Raw genomic sequence first — 23,749 nt, 5'->3', positions numbered from 1 at the left:
AAATCGACTTAGTCCCGAAGTACACGCCCAACCCTAGAGTCCTAGGCATAGTGTGAGATGGACGCCGGCGATGCTCTCCTCATGGAGGGCGATGCTGAGAAGCAGCCGGGCCTCGCGGTGGCCGTCCGGGATGTCGACGAACTCCTCCATGCTGAACACCCTCTCCATGGCGACGCGCTCGGGGTCGTAAGCAAAGACCTTGTGCCGGCCCGTCGCCAGCAGAACCTTCCGCCCGGCGCTGCAGAGCGGGACGACCACCTGCTCCTCGACGAACTCGTCGCTGATCGCCCGGGGCAAGTTCTGCAAGTGGATCGAGCAGCGCATCGACCACGAGGCGCCGGCGCCGCCGCCGCTCCATGTGAAGAACGCGTACCTCTCGGCCTCGACGCGGAGATCCACGACGCCGCACAGGGAACCGTCGAGTTCGGCGAGGTTGCCGACGCGCCGCGCCAGCCACGGCGGCATGGGCACCCACCCGAACTGCTCGGCGCCAACGGAGAAGGACATGACGGGCTGGTCGGCGCCGGTGAAGCTGTCCAGCTAGAGCAGCCAGTAAAGGGACCCGCCGAGGAACACCGGCGGCAGGCCGGCCACGAAGCTGGCCGCGGGCGGCGGCACCCGCCCGGCGCAGGGGCGCCACCCGCCGCCCGGGGTGCACACCTCGCAGGCCATCTCCCCGATCGGCCTCTTGAAGAGCCTGACCGCCTTGTGCTCGCCGGTGGCGGGGTCGAAGCCGAGCCCGGCGCTCGAGAGCTCGAAGGGCGTCCATGGCGGGAACCCGTAGTCCCGCACGCCGACGCGCATCGGCCCAGGCGACCGCGTAGCGGCGGCCCGCGCGGGGGGAGGGAGGGCGACGTGGTCGCCGGTCGAGAGGTTGAAGACGTAGTACCTCGACTGCGATGCGTGGGCGTCGAGGACGAGCGTGAGGCCGCGGCACGGCCTCGGGGGCAGGACGGCGTGCTCCGCGCAGAGGTCGCCCACGGTCAGGAGCTCGCGGGCGGCGCGCGGGGCCTCCCCACCGCGAAGCGTGCAGGTGTACATGGAGGTAGTGGCGCCGGCCGGCACGAAGAAGAGGAGCTCCGGGTGGCGCGCGGCGGCTGATCCGGCGCGGTGCGCCAGGACAAAGTGCTCCGAGGTGAGGGCCGCGTTCCACGCGCGGCAGACGGCCCGGCAGCGGCCGGCGGCGGCGGGCGGTAGGCGCGTGAGGATTTCGTCGACGAGCAGCTCGTCGTGCAGCCGTGGCTGCGGCCCCGACATCCTGGACGACTTTTGCTGGGGATGATGCTTCGTGATCCCCAGGCAGCATGTCGAGGACTAGAGAAAAAGCTGGATCGATCGATCGATATCACAACAGTTGTCATCGTCGGATCGGATTCGCATGCGTGCCGCTGCCTCGTAGCAGCCTGGGGGAGATCGGACTCGTGTGTTGGTGTCGGACTCGATCTATTATCTTAATTAAAAAATGTTAAAACAAACCACCATGTTCACTTAGAGAGTTTAGAAATTCTCACGTTAATCTAAAAAGAGAAGGATCTGTACCATTGGATTTTATGAAGATTTAACAGTTTATATTATTCTAAAGAATCCATACACATAAAAATTCATATTGGATAAAAAATTATATTTCCTATTAATACTCGGACTCTGTTTTCGCGTCATAAAAAGTGGATCGATACTAGGACTCCACCTTGAAAGGTAACATGCTCTGTTTCTAGCTAGGATAAAAAAATAAGGACATATCAGCTCAATGCATGTTCGTTTTGGAAAAAAAACCAAATTTCCATTGCTAGGGTATGAGACAGACTCTAATACGTATTCTCACACTAATAATATATAAATAGAGCACAATATATCGGTAAAATCAACTTTATCTTGCAGGGACACATTCTCTCAGCCAGATGGCCAGAGATTCGTCAACTAAATTGTCAAAATAGAATTTTCTAGCTGAAAGGATTAGTCCATCTCCTCTCTGCCAGATCGCCTTCTCTCGGCCAGATTGCTAGGGATTCGTCAACTGAATCACAAATATTTGGAGAGCGCCAATAAGCTAGCACATGAAGTTTGGACCAAGATTAGTGCATCAAATATGTTACCTGGATCAACACGCTACTACATAAGTTTGTGATATAAAAAGATCATCCACAGTTCTTCACTTTTTGTCAAATTTTGTACATTGCTCCAAAGGTTATGTCTAAATATTTGCACAATTACTGAAGGATCAACTACGCTCATCGACAAGAGGAGAAAGGTACTATCCCAGGATGCTACTCAACATCATCAAATAAAGGATGCACATCATACGCACAAATAAAAACAGCAGATCGAGTGGTACACCCAACATTTAAAGCAACACGGAAGGCGATGAGTTTTCTAGATGGTGACAATGAGTGGATTGAGTGCATAGAGGAAGTAGCTGCCCGTGCAACAGGAATACAACAACACCAGCTCTTCGCCACTATACTAACACACTATAAGTAGCAGAACCAAAAATTGCTATGGAAGTTGACCTGGGAAGCACTCTCAAAAGATATTCAGCACAAGCGAAGAATTAAACTTTCCAACATTGCAGTTGACTGCTTCTCAGAAGAAAGCATATACTTTGACAGAAATAGAGAAACAGATGAGACAATCAAGAAGGTCACTAAATGATTGCCAAGCACAGGTGATATAGAAGAACTTGGGAAATAGATTGATGAAAGAATGCAGATACAGCCTAAGGGTCGAAAACTTGAGCACTATAAACAATCTTAACCTTGAGCTGAAAAAAAGCATACGACGATATAATGGAGTTTGTCGACAAAGGACTAAAAGGACTAAGAAAATAAATATTCGTCGATAGCTATGGTGGTACATGTAAAACATACCTATGGAGAAAGATCATGACGAAGCTACGATCCGAAGGGAAGATAGTACTAGCCGTCACATTGTGTGGTATAGCTGCTCTTCTACTCCAAGGTGGCAGAACAACACACTCCAGATTCAGAATTCCAATTAACATAACAGATGAATCAACGAGTCAAAATAATGTGCGAAATCAAGCAAGGAAACCCTCTCACAGAATTGCTCAAGAAGACCTCTCTAATTATGTGGGATGAAGCTCCAATGGCAAACAGAAATTGCATTGGGGAACTAGACAAAAGCCTTAGCGACATACTCAGATTTAACAACGAGAACAGCGACAAAAAAAATACTCGGAGGGATGACGGTTGTGCTAGGAGACTTCTGCAAATCCTTCCTGTTATTCCCAAAGGGAGGAAGATCACATTGTGAACGCATATATCAAGCGCTCATATCTCTGGAACCACTTTGCAGTTTACAACCACACAAAGAACATGTAGCTCGGAAGTATGTCTAATGATAAAAACAACAGGCGGTCTAGGATTTTGCTTGAGTAGAGACTGAATATGGGTGATGGGATTACAACTCATAATATAAAGGAGATGAGTGGATCCAAAACCCAAGTCACCTGATGCTAGACAAAGCACCTATTCAGACCTGTTTACTAACTACCGAGACCCAAAATTCCTTGAGGAAAGAGTATACTATGCCAAAAGAACGAAACGGTAGATGAGATAAATGAGTACATAATGAGCCAAATAAAATGTGAAGAAGTGATGTACCATAGCTCAGACAGCATGTGCAAAGCATCTACATGCAGTAGCATGAAGCATATGTACCCAACGACAGTTCTCATCAGCTTGAAGTTCCCTGAATCCCAAACCATGAGCTTAGGCCATCTCCAATGACGTGGCCAAAGAGCCGGCTGATGTGGATGTGAGAGGGAATAAAATAAAGAAAATCACCGGATGCATAGTATTTAAAGGGATACGGGTCAGTTTGTCAGGGAATAGGAGTTTACGGAGAGCTGTGCAAGCTCATCTCTTGCAGGCGCGCTAGCGCGTCATTCTCTTCTTCCACGTCGGAGAAAAAGCTGCATGAGCTAGTTTCGAGTGAACCTTTGGAGGTGGCCTTAGGCTGAAAGTCGGCCGGCCAGTGATGCTTCTTGGAAACATCAACCAGTCACCAGCTTTATGCAATGGTATAAAAATAATAATAAATCAACTTGGAACACAAATATATCAAGGAAAAAATAATTGCAGGAACATAGGTGGGCCAAAAAGTATACATACTTCGCATCATCATGTCGCTATTCATGCTGAAAAGAAGGCAAAATACCCCTCTGTCTGCTTCCCAATGACCATCATCAATAAGTGGCAGGGTCAATCTCTAAACACGGTTGGATTATATTTGCCTAAACAGATTTCTCTACTATGGTCAATTATATGTAGCATTATCTAGGGTCATACACAGGAAAGGGCTGAAGGTGCTCATGGGTGACTCTGAATGTCAGGGACAGAATGAAGCTAAAAACATTGTGTACAAGAAGATCTTCTAATCAATTAAAGAAATATAGTGTAAGCACCTTTTCAAATACATGTCAAATTTTAAATAGCGAACTCTTTGCAAATACATATATTCCGATGCAAAACTATACTTAAATATACGTGCATCAACTTGAAGTGTAATGTGCACGGTTGAATTGTATATTTAAATAAGTTTGTCCATGTCGGCTTGCGGCTTCCTGCTCTGGCTCCTGGTGTTGAAGCGCATGCTGATGTTCGGTCAGGTTGGACGGCAGCAACTGCGAAACTTGCTACGAAAAAATAAAACATCTCTTCTTTGGTTTTTAAGCGCCGACACCGGAGCTTGGGCCGGAGCCAACAACCGCACCCGCTTAATCCACAGGCGGCAGAGCCAACACAAGCAAGCGGGACGAGTGCCTGCAACTTGGCGAGCGCGGACCAGGTGCAGAGTACAGGTAAGGACAGGGAGCAAGGAGGTCTGGACGAGGAGGGAGATAGGCCACGCCCCCATAGAACTCCTAGACTGACTGTGAGAGAGGAATACTACATCCGCTTGCATTGTGCGAGAGCCACAAGAGCGACGCGAAAAGCTAATTTGCTTGGATCCACACTGAGATGTCCTGATCAATTTGCGCCCTTTAGATCTTAATTTCTGAATTCATGGATGCTCTGGAAGGATTGGGGAGGGAGGGAAGGATGGGAAAGGGGAATGATAGAGGAAGACAGCTGCCGGCCGGAAAAATTATCAATGCGCTCGCGTGACTAATTAGTTAGTTGGGCTGCAAGCACCTAACAAATCAAATGTTAAATACATTTAGGCCAAATATTTAATAACAAAATTAATTTACAGTTAAAGAAACATATATTTAAAAGAACAATTTTTTGGATGAAATAAGATAAAATTAAACTAGGGCAGTCATTTACTCTAGCAAAGCCCCCAAAAATTTTAGCTACGTGGACACAGATAGCTTTAGGAGGAAATATTTTTATCCATATTAAACTAACATAAAATAATTAAACAATAAAACTTTGACAAATTTAAAAAAATTAAAATGATAGAAAAATAAAACTAGCTGCCCGCCCTATTTTTGCGGGCCACCGTGCTAGTTATTACTAGAATATTAGATTTTTTTGGCAAAACAGAAATCTCAAGGAGGCTATAGGCAAACTCATCCATCGCTCCAACATGTTTAGTGCGATAAAAAAGACTACTTTATCAAAATTTAGTTTGTGACGTGCTATTATTAAATTATTAACTTTTTTGGCTATACAAAATTCCCTGGGAGGTTCTAGGCAATAGGGGGCCTTTCTTCGTAATTAAAAGAAGAAAAAAAATTCAAAAATACTCACTCTAAGTTTGAATTATTTACAAAGGACATTGCAAATATGTTAGAAAAATATATCTTAATTTTTCTCCAGTATTTTGGTAGCTTAAGAAATCTAATAATAAATAAACACTAGAGATACAATATCATACAAAACATAATGTTGCAGAATTGATAATGTATTTTTCTAACACAAAGATATGATGTCCTTTATCACGTTGCAAAATTTGAAACTGAAACAAAATTTGTGCGTACAATAATAAAAAAGAGAATTCTTTTTGAGGTGTAAATTATAACAAACATAAAATCGCTGGAGGGAGTAAATTTAACCTATTGAAATAGTTGGAGGGAGTACATTAAACTAATTGTTAGTTTAAGGAGTTACCTATATACTCCGTACAAGCTAAACTTGAGTGGAGTAATTTAAACTCTTTTCTAAAAAAGAAAAAACAAAACAGATAATTCATCTCTCCTACAGAAATGAGTGATTGACGAGTGGGCCATGGAGCAACCCTAGGACACCTGCTCTCCTCACCAAACTTCCTCCGCAACAAAACAAAAGAGAAGAATTAGCTGTCTCGCACACGCTCCCCTGCTTCGTCCTCCTCCTCCGGTCCAAACCCCAAACCCTCGTCGCTTTCCCCACCTGCTGCGGCGGCGGTGGCGGCGCGGCCATGGCCTTCCGGCTCCAGGCACGGCCCAGCTTCACGGACCGCAGCGTCCAGGGAATGGCTCGCCACGGAGGCAGGGATCCGCAGCAGCTGGAAGCGCTCATCGGCCGCATTCTCTCCTACACCCACCGCATGCTCCCTTTCCCGCCCGTCTCCGCCGACGGCGACCTCTGCATCCTCTTCGACGCCGACGGCGGGGGCGTCGACCGCCTCAGCCGCCTCCCCGACACGCTCCTGTGCGACATCGTCTCTCGCCTCCCCATCAAGGACGCCGCGCGCACGGCGGTGCTCTCCCGCCGCTGGAGCCCCATCTGGCGCGCCGCCCCGCTCGTCCTCGTCGACACCCACCTCCTCCCGGCCGGCGACGACGAGATCCCCATCGACCTCGACCACGCCCACTCTGACGCCGTGGCCGCCGCTGTGTCCCGCATCCTGGTCGCGCACCCGGGCCCGTTCCGCTGCGTCCGCATCACCTGCTGCTACATGGAGGAGGACCGCGCCCGGGTCGAACGCTGGCTCAAGCTCGTCGCTTCCAAGGGCGTGCAGGAGCTCTTCCTCATCAACCGCCCGTTGCCGCTCACCCTCGACAAGCATCTCCCTGCCACCTTTTCAGCAGGGTTTACCTTATCGATAAATTAAAAATATCGGAGGTTGGTGATAAACGGGAATATCGGATATATCGGAATTCTATCGTTGATAGAGAATTTTTTTCGGACAAGATTTAGAGAAAAAACTCTCATTTTGTGTAGAAATGAACTTAGATTTTTTTTTCAAACCATCTAGCCTAAAAAACTATACATAATAACGTAGAAAAATGAAAGAAAATAGCCGGTAGGGAGACATATCTGCTACGTCGGTTCTCACTAGAATATGAAGAATTGGATGGTGGAATAAAAGCAAATGAATGGATTAGTATTAAAAGATGGTTACATGCTCTTTTTACTCGTTATAGTGGGTAAAAAATATGTGCACAAACTTGTGGGTTAGTCGAATAGAGTGCTAAATTTAAAACAATGATATTTTTAGATGATAAACTAATATCGGAATTATCGGAAATCTATCGGTGATAAGGTGAACCCTGTTCTTCAGCATGACGGCGCTCACCCGCCTCTACCTATCCTTCTGGAGGTTCCCGGACACGGCCGCCCTGCCACGCCACGCCGATTTCCCCTGCCTCCGCGAGCTCGGCCTCTGCAGCACCGTCATCGACAGCGGCGAACTGGAATTCGTCCTCGCCAGGAGCCCCGTGCTGGAGATCCTCAACATCGAGGGCCACATGCTACCCGAGCTGCGTCTCCGCATCATCAGCCAGAGTCTCCGGTGCGTGCAGATCCACGGGTCCATGGTGGACAGCATCACCATAGTAGACGCCCGGCGCCTCGAGCGGCTCCTTCTAGGGTTCCGGACAAATCAGGATTCCTGCTGCAAGATCAAGATTACACATGCCCCAGCACTGAGCTTGTTTGGAGAAATTGAGCTGGGAAAGGACGAGCTGCAGGTCGGCAACACCATCATCAAGGTGCTTTGGATTGCATCTCTCTTCTCAATTGTGCTATGTTTGATGCCAATGTGTTTTTCCCCTTTAAGAACTGTGTCATGCTCAATTGTGTGCATTGGCATTGTTTTTTGCATTGCAGGCTGGGACAATGGTGAATCCAAGTGGCATGTTGCTAGCTGTCACGATCCTGGATCTCCATGTCCGTTTTGGAGTCCGCAATGATTGCAAGATGCTACCCACAATCCTCAGATGTTTTCCCAACATGGAGACGCTGCATATTCATGTGAGTCAGAGACTGATCATTTCATTTGGCTTTGATTTGCATCAGCATCTACTAGCATAAGTCATGTAGTGAATTTTGATTTTGACTGGTTTAACTGATGTGCAGTCCAAGAAAACTACTGAATCCACTGGCAGGCTCAGCATCAAGTTCTGGAAGGAGTCTGGTGCCATCAAATGCGTCACATCGAGCATTAGCATGTTGCAAGTCCATGATTTCCGAGGGGACCGGATTGAGCTTGCCTTCCTCAAGTTCTTTATTGAGAGTGCGCAGATGCTAAAGGTGCTTGTGATTGTGTATGCCAATGGGTGTTTCAGTTCAAGGGATGAGGCCAATTCTAAAGTGAAGGCTCTGTTTGCTGGGAGAAGGGCCACACAATCCTGTAAAGTGATGGTCTGTGAGAGTAGGTATTCTGAAGGTGGTAGCCATTGGCACTTCGAAGAAGGCTCTGATTTCTCTTTTGATGACCCTTTTGGGAGCATCGGGTGTAGTTCCTTTGGACTTAGTCAGTGGTCTGTTTAAGTTTCAGATGCAGGTATTGTTCTGGGATGTTTGAGTTTCTTTGCTCTTTCCTTTAGAAGATTCAGCCAGTCTCTTACTAGTAATTCAAGATCTTGAGCCTTTGTGTTGAGGTTGCTAGTAATATCATCCATGCAAAAGACTAGTGCTACATCAACAAATGTTGCTTTCTGGATGTCATCCCTATCATTTGTTTCTGCAAGGTGGCTTCTGATGTTGATAAGATGCATAGATATCTCTTGTTTTCCTTACTTTGTTCCATGCACTTTTGTTTAATTTCTTGCACAAACTATCTCGCCTGAATGCCTGATTAAATATGCAAGTTTGAAAAGTCAATCATTTGTTATCTTTATGTAGTCTGGTTTCGTCTAAGGTCAAACAAAATTTCTGATGTGACGAAGCCCCTTTCAGAAGTACAGAAGTTTGACCTACCTATATATTTCATAGGAGTAGCTTCATATTTCTGGAAGTGGTTACAGTCCTATTGCAGTATCTACCTGCAAAGAAACATGCTATATTATTGACATATGTTTTATGAAATTAGTAGTGGTAGCTTTTCAGTTGTATGTGTTTTGTTGCTTCTTGCTAATTTTCTATGGGAACACTATGGACTATAAGCATCTTATGTCACTTCTTTGCCTACCTGCAGCCTGAGATTGGATAGAGTTAATTAAGTATCTGTATTTATGTCTGGTTGATACTGGAGCTAGCTTTTGATTTACTAGCACAGAAATTCTTTCCATATGGGGATTTGGTTGCTTACAAATTCTGCATCCTGAATGATAAAGCAGTGATCTATCTTATCAATAATTATCAAAGCTTACTAAGACCTTCCAACTTAAATGGAAGCTGTCATTGATTAATTGAAGTGTGCATTTTGATGAATGTACAGCTCTTGCTCCATTTGTTTTTGCAAGGACTAAGGAGTATTAGGGTTTACAAGAATTTTAAGAAGTGTGCTTTGACCATTGACTTCTCTTATAGTGCATGTTTGATGAGATTTTGTACAAATGATCTAAGATACAACTATGCATTAGTGGTTAATATAAAAAGCAAGGAATAAAATGAACGAGCGTGTGCAGTTCTGCACGTGCACGTACATGCATGTACGTGCGGCGGCCGAAGTACTCGGCGCCCACGTACATATACGACACCACGTACAGGTTGACACACTGCCACGTGTAGCCAGGCCCGCGCGGCAGCCGGCACGGCCTAGAACATTCTAGAAGCATCAGGATCTCTGAACTCAACTTCCTCACCGCGGCAATGAACTCGGCGTGGCTCGCGTGCGTCATCTCCACCTCATCCTCACGCACGTGTGTTGGACGACACCCTTGATCAGGCCCACGGTGCAGCGAGCTTTGTTGGCCACGATGCTTATCTAATTATCGTCCCGTGTTGCACGCCGTGCATGAGTTTTCCGGATTTTTCTCAACTGAATGCGGCGGCGCCGGGTGAGGGAGCATGGTGCAACGTGTACCCTACCCTCTGTTTGGATGCGCGCTAGAATCCTAGCGCTAGAAGAGAATCTTTCCCGCATGAAGGACTGAATGAAGTCTATTTACAAAATTTTTTTAGGGATGGGTGTAACTTTTCGCGACGAATCTAATGACGATAATTAATCGATGAGTTGCTACAGTGATACTACAGTAATCATCCTCTAATCGCGCGGTCAAAGGCCTCGTTAGATTCTTCAGGGTCACTAGCGCGGGGGTTCTGGAGTTGGTTCTGTAAACTAACTTTATTTGACATCATAATAAACGGTCAAAGTGTCACTATTCACTAACGCACTACGAAACCAAACGGAGCCAAGCCACCTATCCCTCGGTGCGAGGGGGTTCCCTTTTTTTTACTCGAAGTCAAGAAGGCAGGGCAAGGGGTTGGAGAAGGAGGAGCCGAGAGCCAAGAGGGCAGACGCCGCGACGATCTCGCCTGCGCCATCCTCTTCCTCGTTGAGCCCGCAGGGTCTGCACCACGCCGGCGACGACCTCGCCACCATCTTCGTCATCCTCGTCGTCTGCACCAAGTCGGCGGCCGCCCTCGCCATCTCGTCAACCTCGGGCTCGCCATCAGCTGCCAGCTATGAGCCGGGGTCGACGACCACATCGGTGCCGAGCAGAGGCCAGAAGACAAGTCGAGAGAGCAGGAAGGAGGCCATGGCATCCCTGTTCATTTTCGGGAGTGCAACAGGTTGATTTTTGCCTTCTCTTAATCTTCTTTACAGATTGCATGCACACGTCCACCACTGGCCTTCGTCGATCCATCGTCCGTCCGTGTCGCCGAGGTGCCGTTCCAGCATGTTGACGGTGGAGACATCAAGCTGATGATGAGAGTCCGGCCGGCGACGACACCCCGCCGCCATCAAACCCGGCTGCCGTCCGGCGACGACGGCGCCGCGAAGATACTGAGGCACAGCCCACCGGCCGACGATGACGGCACCGAGCCGCCGCCGCCGACGCCGGCATCGCGAAGACACTGAAGCGCGGCGCGACGAGGCCGGTGCTGCGCGACGAGGCCGGCATGGTGCCGCCGCCCACGGTGTCGCCTCGAGAACGCCGTAGCGAGATGCGCCGCTCGACGGCGCCGGCGAGGCTGACGTCAAGCTGCCGCAAGATGCCATCACGCCGAGGCCGAGGAGCTGCGTGCACGAAGCCGAGAAGTTGATCTGCATCTTGGCGCATGAGTACGAGCTCCGTGCAAGTCCAGGCTGCCACAAGTACAAGACCAGCCACCTCGTGTTGTCGGCAAGAAGCTAAGAAGCTACAGGCCCATGCATGGCGTGAGAAGCTAGGAAGCTAAGAAGAACAAGCTGCATCTACGTATTTGCATCGTCAACACAAGACTGAAGTGTTCTGCAGACGGGAATTTTCCCGCAGAATCACTTCGCCTCCAATCTGCTGCCGCGACACTTCATCAACTCCGTCTAGCTCGCCGACTCTACATCGATCATCCACATCTTCTATGATTACTACGACACCGTCCGCGACCGACGAGGCCGGACGACTCAGGCGGGCGCCGCTAATGTCCCAGCGACGTTGCACGGCTCATGGACCGACAAGGCCATGGATGACGCCGATGCCATCTACACCACCACTACCACACATGCATGAAGAACGCGTGCGAAGACTGATGATGACGTCCACAGCAGCTTAATCGGAGGTGCTCCAGCAAGCTAGACTTGCGGAGGTAATTAACCGGGTGCTTTCTGAGGCCCCGGGAACCAGAAGACCACATCGCCCAAGTTAGATCTGCCCAATGGCAGGCTATGGAGCGCGCATACATATTTGGAAACATGTATTTGTATTTTCAAAATATGAATAAATATGTGTTCCATATCTTTGTCTTTCTTTTGTGTATTTTCTATATACACTAGCACGCCCGCACCTTTATTTTCCACGCAGAGAAAATCTCGTGTGATATTTTTTCTCCCTAAACAGTGCATCATATGAATTGCTACAAATGCAACAGATTTCTGAAATACAAATATATTTGATATAACTTTTGTACATGTAAGCCCCCTTGTTTAGTCCCCTTCAAAGTTCCATACATGCAAGTAGGAGTTTTATTCCTCTTAGGATTCTACACTCAAGTTCTCAAGTCCTAATAGACTTAGAATTGCTGATAGCACACCTCTCTTGAGTCCTAGTCCAAGTAGGATTTGAGTCACCACACAGCATGGATTACAAACAATCCCAGATCCGTGTTGACTTACTGCTCGAGTTCTTAAGCATGCGGATTTTATTTGTTTGCAGATTCTTTGTCCTCAATGGGTGCCATGTATCTAGCTAGTTAGTCAGAATTACTTATCTAAAATGCGTGAATGATTAATGTAGATGCAGACATGCATTTCCTGTGAACCATATTATATTATATATCTTCGACTGTATAGCTTAGTCTAACTAGATGGACATCTTGAACCTACTGTGACTTGCCTTGTTATTTATTCTTGGGTCTGTGTATTTGAGTTTTGCACTTAACTTCGCAACATAAACTGGAGCTATTGCTGCTTTTCCTTTCCTGTCCTATGAGCATGGTGAGCTCTAAGTGCTGAAGCCAGTGGCACTACACGTTTATGTCAGTTATAGTAGCACCGTACATGTTATGCTCAAGCTGTTAGGTGCAATTTCGTTATTTCAATGACATCACTATGGATTAAGCATCTTATTATATCACTTGTTTGGCAAACCATGTCCTGACATTTTTTATACAAACTGTAGAGAAGTTACCAATTATCTGTCTTTAGGCTGGTTCCAACAGCGGGTCTGCAGCCCCAGCCCACAGCCACAGCCACGTCAGCGCCACATCAGCTCTCGCCAGCCCACTCGACCCCAGCGCTCCATCAGTCAGCCTGCAGCCTCAGCCCACAGCCACATCAGCGTCACGTCAGCTTCTCCATTCCAGACTTAACCATTTCAGAACGCGTTGCTCTATGATTTAAATTGACACAGCAAAACCACTTTATTAAATTTAAAAATTCAGAAATTACATAAAAATTCGAAATAAAAATTACACGACAATTTATAGATGAGTTGGGGACAAAATTTGTGATTTTTTGAAAAAAAATTCGAATTTTTTGGAGTCCAAACGGTCAAAAACGGTTAATTGCAACGGCTAGCTGACGTGGCGCTGACGTGGCAGCCGTTGGCCAATCACAGAACGCCGCGTGGCAGCCGACCGGACGCGGGGTCGGTACCGACCGGCCGGGTCGGTACCGACTACCGCGCGCGGCTCCAACGCCGGTCGGTACCGACCGCCCGGCCGGTCGGTAGCGCTACCGCCCCGCGCTCTCGGTTTCCGCGCTTACCGACCGGCGCAGGTCGGTAGCCGGGTCGGTACCGACCGGCGGGGGTCGGTACCGACCCCCGTTGGAACCAGCCTTATGTTTGGTGGTTATAACTGGAGGTAGATTCTTAGCTACTACTATTCATGCTGCATTGCCATTTTCAGCATGCTTTGATTCCGCCTCGCAACACATTTTTTGTTGCTTTGCTGTAGACTTTCTCTTATGCTATGAAATGAGTGTGGTGTTGTGCAGATTTGGTTGATTAATCATGCACAGGCACAGCAACTCAACAATTGTCAGATATATCCTTTGACAGCCTTTCCAGTTCTTCTAAAGTGAATTTTGAATGAACTTGTGCAATTTTGGTTGTTTAATCAGATGAGAGGCATCCAACACAATTTCATCTGCATGTTGTTCCATCCATCTGCAGTATATTTTTTTGACCTGTGATTTTGTGCCTCCCGTTTGATTATGCGCATATCTTGGTTGCATGCATGTGGACCACGATCAAAGTTTGTAGTCTGTCGTATGGTCTTTGTGGCTTCTTTGGAATCAACTGATGCAATTCGCATGGCGGCGATTTGATTGTACTTGCGCACCCTGTTTGAAATGTGACGTCTTTGGCCAACTGCACAAGGTTTCTTTGATTCTTGCATGCTCACATCAACTGTTGCTCGTCTGTTCATCTGAGGCAGCAGTCATTATGTGCGCAGTGCATTCTGGGCTCATGCTTGCATTTTTGCATGCAGTGCGTGTTTCAGTTCAGCCTGCAATCTGAAAGAAATGCATCCATAGCATCCCATCCATGCCTTGTGGCTCTATAATCAATTAATTATGCACTGATAGCAAAGCATTGAATTTTGAATGATGTAATTTTCCATGAGAAATGTTCGTTGAAACAGTCCATGTCGAATAAAATGGTATGGTCGGTGATGCTGTGTGAATGGCTGAATGCAAAGGAGTTCCATGCGAGCTATGCTTACTAAAGAAAATTGTATCCTTGACTTTGATCCCCTAGTTTTTCCGGTCTTCGTAGAATGCCTCCGATCCTTCGTCCCCCTGGCCTCTCTCTGCCTATAAACAAACGCTGCTTGCTTGTTCCTTCCCTCATTGTCGTCTCACAACCCCGCGTTCCATCGCCAGCAGCAATAATCAGCTGCCCAATCTTCTCCGGCCCGCCGCCGTCGTCTGCTGCCTTCTCCTAGATCCGCCGCCAATGCCGCGGACGGGGATGGGGCTGCCCTTTCAACGATCACGGGCACGGCGGCTGGATGCTGCCGAGGAAGAGGAGGTGAGGGCAATAAAGCGGCAGCGATGGGAAGCCTGGCTCCGCGACACCGAGCCGCGAATACAGGCGAACTGGCGGGAGGTCGACGAGTTTCTGAACTGGCCATCCTACGGAGTCCCGGCCAACAAGATGGCCATCCTGGGCCTCTGCATGCCGAGGTGGTGCGACCTCGTCAGGGGGGAGCATCGCTGCGCCATCTGCCTCGAGGACATGGAGCCCCGCCAGAAGTTCAGGATGATGCCCTGCTCCCACTCCTTCCACCAGCTCTGCATCTTCAACTGGCTGCTCATCAACCGCCTCTGCCCCGTCTGCCAATTCACGCTGCCGTCAGATGAGGATCAGCGCCTGTCGGATGGGCAGGCAGCACACTCGTGCAAGATGGAGGCACAGACGGAAGCAACCAACCCACCATGAGCATATCGGCATCGACTGATCGATTTTGATTTCTAGTGCAACTCCATCTATGCTACGGAGCACTTCAATTCATTCATGTCTGGCATTATTTATATTATTAGCTGAACAAATACTTGGCAATACAGATCACTAGCATTGTAACCCTTTTATTTGCCACATCTCCGATTTTAATTTGCCCGAATCTCCCTCTATGCAGAGGTCGGGAGTGTCTTCAAGACATCCGATCATCTCGATGTAATGATGAGCTAGAAAATTAATAAAGCTTCCTTAGGTGGTGTTTGGATTCCTCGAATGTTTCGATGCTAATTAGAAAGTTTAAATATAAGCTAATTATAAAACTAACTAATTTCATAATTCTAGACTTTTTCACGAGTCGAATCTATTAAATTTTAAACCTAATTGATCTATAATTTGCACATCTTTACTATGGCATCACAAAGGCTATATCATGGACTAATTAGTCATAATAGATTCGTCTCGCGGAAAAATCTAGGATTATGAAATTTGCTTTATTATTAATCTATATTTAGTACTTGTAATTAGCATCGAAACATCCTATGTGATGGGGCTTATTCGGAAACCAAACCAAGCCTTAATTTATCTGAGGTGGTGATGAGTAGCTGCTGCTCCTTCTTCAGCGCAAGGGCTGGCGGACGCTTCCCCTTCCATTGGCAGAAAGGCCAAAGAGATCCCGGATCCAGCAACGGCAGGTTAGGAGTGGCAGAGGGGGAGAGAGAGTGCGAGTGAGAGATGCAACTTGCAGTGCTTTAGAGCTACACTTTTACCAGTGATTTAACTCATTCGATCAATTAAGCATAATCTGAACTGAACTATTGACATGTGATACATCACATTTTTTAGTCAAGATAGGATGGAAGCAAGATGTTGTAACATTGTCTGGTTTTCTGAATGTTCACTTGCCATTTCGTTCTGAAGAAGTTACCATTCATTGTAAGTTACCATTCAGTGTGTCATTCAGTCTTGGGTCAGGACCTATATCATGGTGCAGAAAGAGACAACCCATAGTGGCATTATCAAGTACTGAAGCTGAGTATTGATCAGCAGCAATGGCAGCTCAAGAAAGCACCTGGCTTAAGCAATTGATGGAGGATCTTCATCAGCTAACGGATTATCAAATAAGGATTTTATGTGACAACTTATCCTTTATACGTCTGGCAAAAAATCCGGTTTTTCATGCAAGGACCAAACACATAGAAGTCCACTATCACTACATAAGGGAAAAAGTCCTTGAAGGTGAGATCAAGATGGTGCCTACAAAGATAGATGAGCAATTTGCTGACATCCTCACAAAAGGTCTTAACAATGTAAAATTTGAGAAGTTTCGAGAAGCATTCGGCATGGTCTGCAAAACAAGTTTGGATAGAAGTTTGCCTTGAGGGGGGAGTGTTGAGAAAGAGCGCAAGACAAACTTCTAGAGTCTTCTTCGTAATGTAAGAAAGAGATATTTTCTATAGAGCACTCTAGAATTAGTAATAAATAAATTTAGAAAATGTTAAAATGCCTAGAAATTCTCTAGAAGGGAACACTTGTCTAAATATCATGCCCTCCTTTGCCCTATAAATAGAGACCCCCCTCCCTTGCCATGGCATCCATCCAAGAGCATGGTAGATGAGAAGGGTGAGTGCTAGGATAGCCACAAAGAGAGAGTGTGTTGTGTACTCTTGTGTAATACTATTGTGTTGTAATAAAACAAGTTTTTGTAAGTGTTAGTCTCCTAGTTTCTAAGTATTTAGTGTATAAGTTGTGATCCATCGTAGGTTGGCTCTGCCACCAGGGAACACAAAGGTCTGGGCTTCAACGTAGGAAGGCTCTGCCTCCCGAAAGACAGCTTCATCTGTTGGTAGGCTCAGCCACCCCGAAGCAAGAAGATGGCTCTGCCATCTAAAGGACCTTATACACTAAGTAGCTAGAAATTGAAAAGACTATCTGACTCTAGAGTGAGTTGGTGTGTCTTAGGTGTAGGTTCTCAGCTTAGTTGGTATTAGGGCCACCTCGATTCCCAACAGACACAAAAAGTTTTGGGATGTTGTAAAAGGTAAAATGTTGGACTGCTCTCACATATTTGGACCTAAGAAAGTAACTTTTACAACAGTTGTGGAGGGAACCTTTCTCTTCAATATAAGCTACACAGAATCAAAGCCATCCGGTGCACCAAAAGCACATCAAGTGTCTGTTATCACAGATGGTAGGGAAGGATGGAACTATGGATTCAGGAACAGACACGGCTTCTATGAGTTTAAGCACAAGCATTCTGATTACATAGTACATCTAGAGCGCGTAATGATTGACATCTATCCGGACTACAGTATGGAAGAAATAGCACCATTTGGTCATGGAAATACTCTCTTAGGACTTCCAGCGGTCCAAGAATCTTGTAAGATACTTTCAGAATTTGATGGAAGCTCATCAACATCTCCCCAAACCCACGTTGCTTGTGGTGTTATCATCAATTATACATGTGAATCATGGAAGTTTCAACTAGCACACCACTGGAATAGACTGTCCATCAGTACTGGGAATTTGTGAACTTTGGACTATTGTGACCTTCTGTTGTCGCCTTGCCTAAAGTAGTGGAGCAAGCTCAGCGAGGCTGAATTACATTATCTCATATACAAGTTGTGCTCACCAGAAAAGAACGTGGAACCACGGCTTCCACTGTTACAGGGCCTATTGTCTGTTGAAGATGTGATAGACACGGTTGTTGTTCTGCTCATAAATAAGGCACCTAGGCCAGAAAAGTCATTCCAAAGAACCTGGAACTGGTCTCTTGTGGGAGAGAAGAGTCTCTACTCCAGAGACCATCATTACCCAGTAAGCTTCGACTTCCTGAAAAAGTGGCCCTATCATCCCAAGGTATGATCCCTGTTTGGATACTGCTACACTATGCAATTCAGCTTCCACAATTCAACTTTTGATCCAAACTGTCCACGTTTTCATGACTTGGCTATTACAATATATAGTTCAGTTTAATCTAACAATTCGGCTTCTATAATCTTAATGGCTCCAAATGGACCTTAGTCTATCATTGGAAGCAACCGGACATGGCTGGATGGGGGTGATCCTACTGCCTGTGCTCGGCAGCGTTCCTACTCCCACTGTCTTACGATTGAAATGGGAAAACATTTGAAATGGGAAACAAGAAATTAAAGCCAAACATGACTCAAAACACACAATACACAAATATTTATTTGTTAATTGTTTGATTTACTATGTTTCTGTTTAAAATAGGTTGCATCATTTAGACCGTCGAACAGAGTAATTGACCCGACTAAGGTTGGTGAATTTGCTTACAAGGTCCAGTCTTCGGGAATTATCTCACGAAGTATCAAGAAAAATCCAAAGCTTGTGTTACCGCCGACACCACATTCAATCATCAAGCCAACATGTGCTACTACAGTGAACATGCTCAAGTGGTTGAAGAAATGAATTTGTTGGATCATCCTGATTGGTCTAATTTGAAATGCCGATGGTGCTGGAATGTGCAATCTTTCTTTTCTGCTTGGTTGATCTGCATTCTTAATCAATTCTTCCAACTTTTTAGAGAGAGATAGAGATTCAGATTATTTGATTGCCAATATGATCGCAACCTAGAGAACAGATAATTCTTCAAAATGTACATCTGAGGTGCATATGGTTTAAGACCCTCGTGCCAGACAAAATCCAGAAGAATTCCAATCCTTCCCTTTTCAGTAGACTGAAAGGAATGTTGTGTAAATCAAAAAGATAAATCTATGATATTTATCACTGAGTAGTAGTCTTTTATTAGAAATCTATGATATTTTTCGCGATCGTGCTTGGGCACATTTTAAATGAAACTTCTGCATAACATGTAGTTCCAAGAAAACATGATGTAAGCTGTATACTTACAGATTCGATAGCAAAAGACAAATACTTACACCACTTTTCTGTTCAACAGCCCATAATATTGCGCCTCTAGTGCCTCCGGTAAGTCATAGTGATACAGATTCGCGTAAGGTGTAATGCCTGTCAAGCAGAGTAACCTTCAGCATGAAACTCAAAACACCTGCCAAGATGTAAATAAAAGCATTTCTAGCATCGTTATTTGAATGTTTACCTATCTTCAGCATGTAGTACGCCACCTCTTTCCAATTCACTTTTCCAGTCCCATCTGGAGTATACAACATCCCAGATGTGGCATGCAAAATTGGAGACCATGGTGGCCGCGCTGGAGAAGCTTTCATTGACTGGTTCGATCACATGACGGCTCTCCAATGGGGGAGCGACAAGCTGGTGGGCGTGTAGATGCTGAGCTGGGAGCTCGCCTATCCTTTTGCTGGGGTGACCGGACCGGGTTGATTAAAACTCTTGTAATGTCAGACCGTCTGTGGTCTCAGGATGCTTTAGACGATGTAAACATTTGGTCCAGTTTGCAATGCAATTTGGACCGGGTTTCGTCCCTGGTATTCTTAAAAGTATATAACAACCGGTAGCGCCTTCTAGCCTAAGAGGGGGAGGGGGTGAATTAGGCAACTAAAAACTTAGACCTATGGCTCCAACTAATTTGCATAAAATTAAACTAAAACAAGTTAACTAGATGTGCAACTATGGTTGTTCTAATGTGAAAGCCCTATCCCAAAAAAACTTAGCAACATATAGCATTTCCTATCAAGAAACTACTCTATGAAAGTAAAGTCATATAAATTGCTAGTATGAAATGCGGAAGCTTAAAGAGCGGGATAGGAGATAGCAAACTCTTGATGCGGGTGTTTATCCCGTGGTTCGGTTAGCCACAAAGGCACACCTACATCCACGTTGTTGTAGCACTCACTAAGAGTATTGCTACTCGGCCACCAAATCTCTTCCGTGAACACAATCACTATCAGTTTGGCCCCGGATTCCACTAAGGAGCTTTTCCACAAAGGATGGGGTCTCCACGTCCCCTGCACAAAATGTCGTTGGCTCTCCACACCAAGTCGGAGGGTCACACGATGTTGCCGGCGAGCCTTCAAAGCTCCAAGGTGCCGGCGCACCGAAATCTTCTTTTGCTTCACTAGAGAACCACAACACAAGGGCTCAAGGCCTTGCAATCTCACTGACAAAGAGCTAATCCTTTACACAACACTCTCAAAGTGTGCTAAGGGCTAAGGATATGAACACTAAGCTCTTGGATGGCTTGGAGTGATTCTTGGGTGTGTATGTGACTTCCTTGAACTCCGGCAAGCTTCAAATGGCCGGGGGATGCCATATATATAGGCCTCCAAGTCGTGGAGCCGTTGCTCCAACGGTCAGTAGAAATCTGCGTACCATCGGATGAACCGATGCTTCTGCCAGGGATGGCGTCGGTTCATCCGGTCACTCTATGCAACTGAAGTAGCCGTTGGCTTCACTGACACAGTTGCAGCGACTCCAGAGACCATCGGTTAGACCGATGCTTAGGGCGTCGGTTCAACCGGTCACACACAGCAACTGGACTAGCTGTTGGGCCTCCCTCTTCTGCTGACGTCAATGCACAGATGCTATGCTCCGATGCCTCGCCGGTTCAACCGGTGCTGAAGACTTGGCTCCTGCGCGCTTGACATTGTCTCTGGAACATGGTACGTTGAATGCACCGATGCCTATCTTGAATCCGTCGGTTCAATCGGTGCTTCACTTGATCTTCACATGATCTCCAGAGGCGCACAGACTTATGCCAATAGCCAGGCCGTCGGATCATCCGACAACCATTGGATGCACCGATGCCTATAGCATCGGTTATTTTGGTGCTACTGATTTCAGTAGAACTCGTCCAATTCAACGTTTCATTGAGTTATTTCTTCGTGTTTTGTTTTGCATGGCCTTTTTACTTCATCCCTGGGATCTAGAAATGTTCACTTAACAATACCATTAGTCACATTGATTGCGTTGTCATTCGATCACTCGAAATGGCATAAATGGTGCCATATTCGTTACAACATCCCGTGGCCACAGTATAGTTTATTAACACCAAGAAGAACAAATATAAACAATGAAAAACATAACCTCGAATGACCAATAAGGAATAATACTTGGGAATATACTTGACCACGAGATTGAAACCCGGTAAGCATCAAACCCCATGTTTTTCATGATATTCACGTCCTCCTGCATGAATGGATACCGTTATTTTTTTAAAAAAAAGTTAAAGGGATAGTCATGTCACAGCTTCTATATCACAGAGATATATCCGGCCATTATTACAAAGTTTTCCGCAAAAGGAAAACAGATTACAAGCAAAGCCTAAAGGGATACTGTTATTTTCTTCTTAGATCCAGAGATCTTATTCCTTTTATTTATAAACATCAGGGAAAGCTTTAGCAACTGAAAACTAGAGTTTATGGACTTGTAAACTTGGAATTTGCCCCAACGTATAAATAAAAATTTATTCGCATAAAAAATGTCTAACATGTCATGGTTGGATAGGAAAATTCTTTTTTTGAATTCAAATGTTAAGCACCCAAAACACAAAAAATTGGATTCAAATTTCAAATAAGAGGGGAGAAAAGGGAATTTGTTGTTGAAGGTCAGCTAAATCAATTGTGGAAGGAGTTAGCTGATGAGATGAATAACCTTTTGACAAGGGTCAAAAGGTTATCTGACGGAATGCTGCTTAAGCAAATGCTGTCTTAATTATTGCAGACGTGCTCTGTTGTTGATGCGCTACATTGCTGCGTTTGGGGTTCGTCTTGTTGAAGAAAAAAACATTTATTTGACAACGAACAAACAGTGTAGTCGAGCTGATGAACGCTAGGTCCCCGGGGATCTTGAGGAAGGCGTACGGCCCAGATGCTGGGCCCGCGGCCGTCCTTGAGCGCCATGAGTCTTGTCAATATGGTGTGGATACAATCCAAACACCTTATTTACCAAAATTTGCATCATGATCGACCAAATTTTGGCAAGGCTAGTTGGAGAATAAACCAAGGAATCAAGGATACCATTAATGTACACCGAGTAATATTGCGACTTGCGAGATACATATTACTCTTTTCGTATCATTTTACTTGTCGTTAAGAAAAAAAAACTTTAGTTCAATTATTTGATCTAAAACGTTATCTATTAAGATATGAACATAGACATACTACCTCTCTTCGGTAATACTTGACGTTGTCAAAAATTTGTATTGAAAATAAACTGAAGAGTGATGTTCGAACGACACATAGACAAAAACGGAGGGAGGAGGTAACTTTGTGATGCACTGATGCATGTTCTCAGTGCAAAAACGCTCTCGCGGAGCAGCGCCTCGATCCGCGCATCCTTGACCACAACTGCACCTGGCTTCCTGCTCCCGCCGGCGCCCTGGTCATATTCGCCACGTGGACGCCGCCGCCATTCGCCATGCCGCCATGCTCTGAAGCGGAGGGGGGACCCCGATCAGTTGATCCCTTCTCGTTGGTTATTATTACATGCACCGATGCGGGGAGCAGCTGGTGTAGGCGACTTTTTATTTTTTTTATTCGATCCATTTTTAAGGACGGGACGCGACGTGACCCGCCCAAAATTTATTTTTGGAGGCGTGTGAGGCAATAACCCGCTCCTAAAAATAGCTTTTTTTAGCAGCGAAAATTAGGTGCGGGTCCGGAGTCCGTCTCTAAAAATGATATTTTGACCGTCCTTATAAATGTTTTGTGTAGTAGTGCACCGGGACGGGGATGGGGCTGCCCATTTGACGAACACTACCTGAGAATGTTGGAATTTTTTGTGGTAAAAAACGCCGAAAATCCAGAAAATGAGAAAACGGGAAAAAGGGGATAAGAACGCCGTTAGATCCCGTTCCGCGCCCTGATCGGATGCGCAACCGTACACGTGGTTGCGGCCCCAGGTCGCCCAGCGCCATAACAAATAGTGGGGCCCGGGCTTTGGAAAGTCAATCCAACTGAGTCCAAACACTAGCCGCCCCACTACAACCGTCCGATCCGTGGCGGTGCTGGAGCCTCCTGAATGCCGTCGCCAATCCGCCGCCGTCGTCCCTGGACAGTGCCGGTGGCGACCCGAAGGCTTTCGGTACCCGCGACGAACTTCTTCCACTACGCCGGGTACATCTACGGGACGACTACGGCTCCTACGTCGCTCTCGTCCCCAACCAAGATGGCCAGTGCATCCGCTACGCCCGCGATGCCACTTCTCACCGGTCTAGATCTAAACTCATCATTTCATTTGGGTTGTGCTCATGTTTATTAGGTGTTAGATCCTGGAAATGTTAAGATCTAAGTCATGTTTTTCCTACATTTGGTATCTTTCGCCTAAGCACCTACTCCGTGAGCCTTTAGAACCCTAGATCTAGTCAAGTTTCAGATCTTGGTTGTTTTAGTTCTCGGTCTAAGTGTGTTAAGTTCTCGGTTCAAGTTTTAGTTCATGATTAGTGTAGATCTACGAGTCCTGAGTCTAGATCTCGCATGAAAACCCTAGATCCGAGAGTCAGAGATAAGGAATGAATAGATCCGAAAGGAAATAAACTCAGAAATGCAAAGAAACATTAGATCCATAGTTCCCACCCATGAGAAAGCCAAATCCCCACTCAGAAACAAAGGCCATAAGATTCAAGGCATTAGAAAAGCCCCACGACGGCGCCCGGTTTCCTCTAAGTAAAACGTACTACCGGGCGCACGTGTG

The 23,749-nt window shown here is 46.2% G+C and overlaps 2 protein-coding genes and 1 pseudogene across 2 annotated transcripts; 2 read left to right on the top strand and 1 right to left on the bottom strand.

Moving 5' to 3' along the window:
* Positions 1–33: 33 nt before the first annotated feature.
* Positions 34–1,257, bottom strand: LOC120646498 (annotated as a pseudogene).
* A 5,033-nt stretch (positions 1,258–6,290) lies between these two features.
* Positions 6,291–8,888, top strand: LOC120646497 (putative F-box/FBD/LRR-repeat protein At5g22670). Its single transcript, XM_039923055.1, has 4 exons — positions 6,291–6,996; positions 7,436–7,879; positions 7,998–8,141; positions 8,247–8,888. The coding sequence occupies exons 1-4, from the start codon at positions 6,364–6,366 to the stop codon at positions 8,658–8,660; spliced, it is 1,635 nt and encodes a 544-aa protein (XP_039778989.1). The 5' UTR covers positions 6,291–6,363; the 3' UTR covers positions 8,661–8,888.
* A 5,783-nt stretch (positions 8,889–14,671) lies between these two features.
* On the top strand, positions 14,672–15,142 carry LOC120646496 (E3 ubiquitin-protein ligase RDUF2-like). The gene has a single exon (XM_039923053.1). It carries the CDS (start codon positions 14,672–14,674, stop codon positions 15,140–15,142), a length of 471 nt encoding a protein of 156 aa, XP_039778987.1.
* Positions 15,143–23,749: the final 8,607 nt, after the last annotated feature.

The sequence above is a fragment of the Panicum virgatum genome, chromosome 8K (genome assembly GCF_016808335.1).
Source record: "Panicum virgatum strain AP13 chromosome 8K, P.virgatum_v5, whole genome shotgun sequence".
Taxonomy (NCBI): Eukaryota; Viridiplantae; Streptophyta; class Magnoliopsida; order Poales; family Poaceae; genus Panicum; species Panicum virgatum.
This window is presented reverse-complemented; position numbering and strand designations above follow the sequence as displayed.

What these genes read in the sequence shown, in the direction of transcription:
- LOC120646496 (XM_039923053.1), top strand. Translation starts at nt 14,672, where the DNA reads ATGGGGCTGCCCTTTCAACGATCACGGGCACGGCGGCTGGATGCTGCC.
- LOC120646497 (XM_039923055.1), top strand. Translation starts at nt 6,364, where the DNA reads ATGGCCTTCCGGCTCCAGGCACGGCCCAGCTTCACGGACCGCAGCGTC. An exon ending in TCGGCAACACCATCATCAAG is followed by an intron (nt 7,880 to 7,997) that starts GTGCTTTGGATT and finishes TTTGCATTGCAG; the next exon opens with GCTGGGACAATGGTGAATCC. An exon ending in TGGAGACGCTGCATATTCAT is followed by an intron (nt 8,142 to 8,246) that starts GTGAGTCAGAGA and finishes ACTGATGTGCAG; the next exon opens with TCCAAGAAAACTACTGAATC.